This window comes from Saimiri boliviensis, chromosome 11 (genome assembly GCF_048565385.1).
Source record: "Saimiri boliviensis isolate mSaiBol1 chromosome 11, mSaiBol1.pri, whole genome shotgun sequence".
Lineage (NCBI taxonomy): Eukaryota > Metazoa > Chordata > Mammalia > Primates > Cebidae > Saimiri > Saimiri boliviensis.
Genome location: NC_133459.1, coordinates 30,897,515 through 30,904,855, shown reverse-complemented (window position 1 = coordinate 30,904,855; position 7,341 = coordinate 30,897,515). Strand labels below are relative to the sequence as shown.

Here is a 7,341-nt window from a genome sequence, read left to right as displayed (position 1 = left end):
GTATTATTTTATTGTGACAAACCTGCTCCCGCGTTTGTGGCCTCTCCCAGGCTCAGCCAGCTACTTTCTCTGGCCAGAGAATTCCATAAGGAAGTAGCCCCCACAGCCAGGGCTGCCCTGCTCAGAGGAAGGGAAGGCTGGGCTCTGGGTGTAGGAGCAGAACTGGGAGGGCTAAGGAGACTGCAGTGTACCCTGGGAGCCCAGGGGAGGTGGTGGCTCCTGAGGAACAAGCTGCTGGAGGCTGAGGACAAAAGGTGGCCAGAGTGGTAGTCCCCAGTTCTCTGAAGCTGCGGGCTCTCAAAATGGCAGAGCAGGGGCTGAGGCTGAGATAGCAGCTCCAGCCCCAGGCTGGTTTTCCAGGGACAAGGCCTCTTCCACTATCTGTGCTGCCCTCTGGAGGAAGTGGAAAGCCATGCAGAATGGAGTGAGAGAGTGGCCAGCCTCCAGCTCTCAGCCAGGAGGTCCCGACCCCAAGAAAGGAAGACACTGGAAATTAGGAACTGCTTCCTCATTAAACAAGGTAGGAAGTTAGGAGATCCGTTTGCCTTCAATCACAAGGGAGGAGAACTGCTCCTGGGGCCCTGGGCTGCTAGTTTCCACCTCAGAACTCCCATCCCAATATACTGTTTACTGATCCAACAGCTTACCTGATCCAAGGGCTTCTCTGGGTGTCTTCATCATCTGCTACTTCCTGGGCCCCTGCTGTCTCCTTCCTTGGGTGGGGAGCCTCATATGTTCCTGTAACTCCTAAAGAGGGAGGCAGCGTTGGCTGATGCCCAGGCTGAAGAGCCCACAGCATTCCTGCCCTGGACCTTCATGCCAGCCCCTTTCCCTCCCCTGAACCTGGTTCTGCCTTCCCCACCACCTCCCAGGATGGCAGGGAAGTGAGAGGTGGGCCTTTCGTCCCATCCCCATCCCCTCTAAATCCCAACCTGAAGTCTCATCGATTTAAGCACTGCGCTTTCCAGGCGCTTTTTGTGTGACAAGGCCTGTGAAGAAGGGACAGGATCTGCAGACAGGAGAGCTGGAGACAGTTATGATGAGGTCAGGGCCAGCTTTTTTTGTTATGAGCAGTCTCCTGAGCCAGTAGGCTCAAACTCCTTTATCTTTTTTTTTTTTTTTTTTTTTTTTCAGTGCCAGCTTTGTGTCTGGGCATTCTGCTCCCATGGACATCCCCAACAACATCAAGGACCAACCTATGTCACTATCAAAGGGCAGCTGAGAAGGGCCTGAGCCCCAGGGGCCCCTCATCTGATGGGAATGAGATTGTAGGGGCTTGCTTCTTGGCTGAATGGTCTTCTGGGGTCTGGCATAGAAAGCCAATGGCTCGATTTGGCCTGGTTCCTTTGGAGAGGGCTGGGTTACCTGTGCCCTGTGGCCTTGGGCCTATAGAAAGGATACTGGGTTTGGAAGCTGGTTGCTGGCCATTCTTACCTTTCCTACTCCCCAACTGAGGCTTCAGACCTTGTGTTTCACCTGCCTCAGCCTCCCAAAGTGCTGGGATTACAGGCATGAGCCACCGCCTTTTTTTTAAAAGAGACTGAGTCTTTCCATGTTGGTCAGGCTGGTCTCAAACTCCTGACTTCAGGTGATCCACCCTCCTCGGCCTCCCAAAGTGCTGAGATTACAGGTGTAAGCTACCACACCCAGCCCACCACCACCTTTTTTTGAGACCGAGTCTCAGTCTGTCACGCAGGCTGGAGTGCAGTGGCAAGATCTCGGCTCACTGCAACTTCTGCCTCCATGGTTTAAGTGATTCTCCTGCCTCAGCCTCCGGAGTATCTAGGACTACAGGCACCATGCCCAGATAATTTTTAGTAGAGATGGGGTTTCACCATGTTGGCCAGGCTGGTCTTGAACTCCTGACCTCAGGTGATCCACCCTCCTCAGCCTCCCAAAGTGCTGGGATTACAGGTGTAAGCCACCACGCCCAGCCCACTTCACTCTTTTGAGCTTCAGTTTCCACCTCTGGAAAATGTGGATAATCTTTCTTTCACAAGATTATTGAGGGGCCTGGTGTGGGTGGCTCATGCCTATAATCCCAGCACTTTGGGGAGGCCAAGGTGGGTGGATCACCTGAGGTCGGGAGTTCAAGACCAGCCTGACCAACATGGAGAAACCCTGTCTCTACTAAAAATACAACAAATTAGCTGGGCATGGTGGTGGATGCCTGTAATCCCAGCTACTTGGGAGCCTGAAGCAGGAGAATCGCTTGAACCCAGGAGGCAGAGGTTGCAGTGAGCCAGACCATGGCATTGCACTGCAGACTGGGTAACAAGTGTGAAACGCTGTTTCAGAAAAAAAAATTAGCTGGGCTGGTGGTGCATGTCTATAATCCCAGCTACTCAGGAGGCTGAGGCAGGAGAATTGCTTGAACCTGGGAAGCGGAGGTTGCAGTAAGCTGAGATCATACCACTGCACTCCAGCCTGGGCAACAAGAGTGAAACTCTGTCTCAAAAAAAAAAATTATTATTATTATTATATATTTTTAGAAATGGGGTTTCACCATGTTGACCACGATCTCTTGACCTCATGATCCACCCGCCTTAGCCTCCCAAAGTGCTGGGATTACAGGTGTGAGCCACCACGCCTGGCCGGAAAAAGATTATTAAGAGGATGCAGGATTGCTTGAGCCAAGAAGTTCAAGACCAGCCTGGGCAGCATAGTGAGACTCATCTCTATATTCAAAATAAAAGAAGAAAGGAAAAAAAGGATGCAGTTAACCAGGTGTGATGGCAAGGATCTGTAAGCCCAGCTACTTGGGAGGCTGAGGCAGGAGAATCACTTGAACTTGGGAGGTGGAGGTTGCAGGGAGCCGAGATCATGCCACTGCACGCCAACCTGGGTAACAGAGCGAGACTCGATCTCAAAAAAAACAAAAAGGATGCAGTGAAATAAGGTCAGAGCCTGTGCCAGAAGAGTTGTCAGACAGTCACTCCTGTTCCCACCCCACTCCACACTGTACCCTGCGTCACCTACCCCCTGCCTGTGGGCCCTAGACGTCGAGTCTGGAGGATGCCTACAACAAAAGGAAAGGCTTGTAGTGAGTAGAGGGCAAGGAGTCAAAGCACACAGACCCAGAGGGTGGCTTCCTCTGCCTAGCCTGTTACACCTCCACCTCCCACATACATACCAGCAGCCCCTGGGCAGGGAAGGGCTGGGCACCAGCAGCTCCAGATAGGGGAGGGCCTTGAATTCATCCTCTCCGACAGCCACATAGTAATGGCCACTTACCAGCTCCTCCCTTGCTGACAGTGGGAGCCCCTCCAGGGTACAGAGTCTGGGAGAGAGGTGAGCAGGATAAGGGCTGGTGGATACAATGCTGCTTCACATTCAGCAGACTGAGGGGTGAGTGCCCTCTGGCCTCAGCACCAGTCACCCAGGCTCTACCCTGCCTCTGAGGGCTGGGCAGAGGGGCCTCTCCCTGTGACATAGGAGGAAGTCCCATGTAGGTGAATATGCTTTCCTTTTGCCTCGTCACCCTCAGCCACAGCTGAATCCAGTGGGGAGGCTCCGTTTGGGGACTGTTGAGCCCTCGCAGCCCCCATACTCACTTGCACACAGCCCCATTCTGCAACTGGACCTTTTCAGTCAGGAGCTTCAACACAGTTTCCCAATCCTGGCTGGCAGTCTGGGGCAGCTTCAGACTAAATGGGGGACTTACCGGGTCCCCATTCCTGAACACACTGAGACAAAAAGCCTGGTAAGGGGTAGTGTCCCAGGAGTCCCTACATGTGAGGGGAAGGGTGGCACAAGTCCAGCAATAACCATACACTGGTGTCTGTTCACCCATCAAACATGCTGGACTTCTATATTCCCAACGGTAACCAGAGACTCCTGGAACAAACCCAACACCATTTTCTTGGTCTCACTAAAAAATACACCCCTGCTCCCTGACACTGGCACTCACTGGATGTAGCAGGGAGCACCTGCAGGCAGCCGAAGTCCAAGGGGCCCATCACACAGGTGGCGAGTCACCGGAGAACCCTGAAACCCAAGTCAGGCCTCCAAATCAGGAGAGTTGGGGCCTCTGTTTAGGGGTGGGTCTGTCCAAAGTGTGGAGTGAGGGGGCTGGAACCAGACTGGGGCAGGAAGTGGGTGAGGAAGGATGACACAGGTCACACCTTTTACCAAAAGTTGCTTCTATGTTCCGTAACTTACATTCTAGCCACCCCCTCTCCCCATCTGTGTTTCACAGCTTCCTCTTTCCTTTGGACCACAATTTGGAGGTAAAGTCAAAGCCTGGGACAGAAGCAAGAAATAGTGTCTTGAAATCCCACACCCCAGGAAGGATAGCAGCTGGCTCCAAAGTACCCCCCATATAACTGGCAGATCTTGCTGCTTCCCTGGCTTCCCACACCAAATTGGGGGCAGTTCCAGAAGGAATGGGAAGACAGAGGGGCTGGGGACAGGTCCCCAGGACTCACTTGTAGTCTGCAGCTCTTCCCACCTGGATCCTTCCCTCCATGGGGTAAATAGCTGAAAGGACAGATAGGTCACAGTTCATCTCACAGAGCCTGAGGCCTCAACAGTCTGGCAAATGTCAGTTTTGGGCTGGGGTATAGCTCACTAGATATCTCTCCCCATGGAATAGTGGCAATCATCTCAGTCCAGAAACATATACTGGCACTTGAACCTGTCCTAGGACTCCTTCAGTGCTCAAGTGCTGCCGGGGCAAGTTCTGGGTAAGTCTGGAAATCCAGACCAGGGTCTTGATACTAACCATGAGATTAAAGGTCAAGGGCATGGCAGCTCACACCTGTAATCCCAGATCTATGGGAAGCTGAGGCAGGAAGATAACTTGAGCCCAGGAGTTTGACATCAGCCTGTGCAACCTCATTGCTAGCAAAAGCAAACATTAGCCAGGCATGGTGGCATGCACCTGTAGTCCTAGCTACTTTGGAGGCTGAGGCAGGAGGATTGCATGAGCTCAGGAGTTCGAGGCTGCAGTGAGTGATTGTGTCACTGCACTGCACTCTAGCCTGGACAACAGAGCAAGACCCTGTCTAAAAAGAAAAAAAAAAAAAAGGGAGAAAACTAGAAACTAGTGCATTATGCATCCTGCTGTATCCCAAGAATGTTTTCATTCATGAAATAGGTCATTTTATCTCCATTTTGTATGAGACTCCAGGAAATTAAGCGACTTGCCCAAAGTCACACAATAAATAAGGAATGAAGCCTAGATTCTAAGTCTACCTAGCTTTGCACACCCCAGTCCACTTTTTTTTTTTTTTTTTTTTTAAATAAAGACGGGGTTTCACCATGTTGGTCAGGCTGGGCTTGAACTCCCGACCTCAGGTGATCCGCCCGCTTTGGCCTCCAAAGTACTTGGATCACAGGCATGAGCCACTATGCCTGGCCAACCTTTTTTTTTTTTTTTTTTTTAATGGAATCTCGCTGTTACCCAGGCGGGAGTACAGTGGTGCGATCTCAGCTCACTGCAACCTCCGCCTCCCAGGTTCAAGCAATTCTTCTGCCTCACCCTCCTGAGTAGCTGGGATTACAGGCACATGCTACAACACCCGGCTAATTTTTGTATTTTTAGTCGAGACAGAGTTTTGCCACATTGGCCAGGCTGTTCTCTAACTCCTAACCTCAGGTAATCCACCCGCTTCAGCCTCCCAAAGTGCTAGGATTATAAGGATGAGCCACCTTGCCCAGCCACTTCCCCTTCTTGGTCCTTACATTAATAGTAAGAAACCTCAGCTGAGAGCTAAGAGTAGGACCTGGAAGCCAGACATGAGTCAGACTCAGATACTCAAATTCTTCTCTCACCTGGGAAGACAGTCTCCTCCTGCAATGGGGATGATCCTAGCCTAACAGCAGAGTCTGGGATGCCTAAGCACAGTGGGGAGGAATGGATGGGTGGATTTAGAGTGTTTGGTGACGTTAGAAGGTCCAAGCAAGAAAAGCTTTTGGAAAAAGGGGCTCAATCTGCAGGAGAGTGGTCTTCCCACAGGCTGATCTTGGCTGTGATCATTAGTAACACACTCAATTCTATTTGAATTTCAACTATTTGTTGTGTACTCAGATTTTTTGTCTAATTTCCCTTTCTAATGGAGGCAAACCCAGCCCCCCGCCCCCCACCCCATAGAGTTGTGAGTACCAGTAACGTGCCAGTACATAAGTGGTATGTACTGAATACACGTTCTTGCTACTGCTGTTCCCTCCCTTGCTAGGCTCTTTGATCAGCCCCAGCCCACTCACTGGAGCTTGTGGAATCGTTCAAAGCCAGCAGCCACATACTGCCCTCCATGCTTCAAGTCTGCCAAGTCAGTGACACGGTGGCCTTGACAAGTATAGAGAACACGCACAGCCAGTGGGGCCTGCACGGCTGATGTCACCTCGCAGAGGAAGGCCTCCATGGTGGGGAAGCAGCGTTGAGTCACCACAAGCCGGGAGCCTGGGAAGAAAGGGTCCCCATTCCGATACACCAGGACCCTCTTGGCTGCTGGATGGCCAGCCGCCATAGTGTAATCTCAGTCAGAGACACAGAGCTGTTGCCAGGCAACCAAGGAAGGGCTGGGAACGGTGCCAATCAGAGGTGGAGTCCAGCCCTCTCACCCAGGAAGGCAGAGGGAGCCTCTGGCAGGAGCATTTATCTGCCCTCGGGAGATCACACTTAATTAAACACAGGTGTTCCTTACTCTGCAGAGCCTCCTTGCCACTCTAAAGCACAAGGCTGAGCTCAATGGGGGATCAGCTTCAGGGGTTATTCCCTAAGGAGGATGGCTAGATCTGTTCCTGGACTGTGGCTCCCAGCTGGCTCTGGAATCAATGCTCCATGCCAGTAGGAAGTGAAAAGCAGGGCCCAGAGTCTGTCCTGGCCAGAAGCAGAAGATGAAAGCAGCCAGGCTCAGAATCTAAGAAAAACCTTTATTCCCAACAGGTCTCCCATTCCACTTCCCCCAGGTAGCCACAGATTTGATTTCTGAGACAGTGTCTCCCTCTCTCACCCAGACTGGAGTGCAGTGGCACGATCCTGGCTCACTGCAACACAACCTCCACCTCCTGGGTTCAAGCGATTCTCCTGTCTCAGCCTCCCAAGTACCTGGGACTACAGTCATGCGCCACCACACCCATCTAATTTTTGTATTTTTAGTTGAGATGGGGTTTCAGCATGTTGGTCAGGCTGGTCTCAAACTTCTGACCTCAGGTGATCCACTTCCTCGGCCTCCCAAAGTGCTGGGATTACAGGTGTGAGCCACCACGCCCAGCGCCTTATCCACAAATTTGGATTAAGCCACAGGCAGAAGATTGAAAGCATGTCCTTCCTCCTTCCCTATACTCATGCCAGCTCTCTGCTCCAGCTTCTCTTGGCCCCACTAGCCACTGATGCCA

General features: G+C 51.9%; 1 protein-coding gene across 1 annotated transcript; it reads right to left on the bottom strand.

The window, feature by feature from the left end:
• Positions 1 to 297: 297 nt before the first annotated feature.
• Positions 298 to 7,327, bottom strand: DCDC2B (doublecortin domain containing 2B). The gene is given in 11 exon segments (XM_003937573.4): positions 298 to 393; positions 648 to 667; positions 670 to 769; positions 1,193 to 1,196; positions 1,277 to 1,386; positions 2,980 to 3,019; positions 3,134 to 3,280; positions 3,555 to 3,686; positions 3,911 to 3,987; positions 4,428 to 4,479; positions 6,208 to 7,327. Coding segments are annotated over 11 exon segments (1,041 nt in total). The 5' UTR covers positions 6,471 to 7,327.
• Between the last annotated feature and the right edge of the window lie 14 nt (positions 7,328 to 7,341).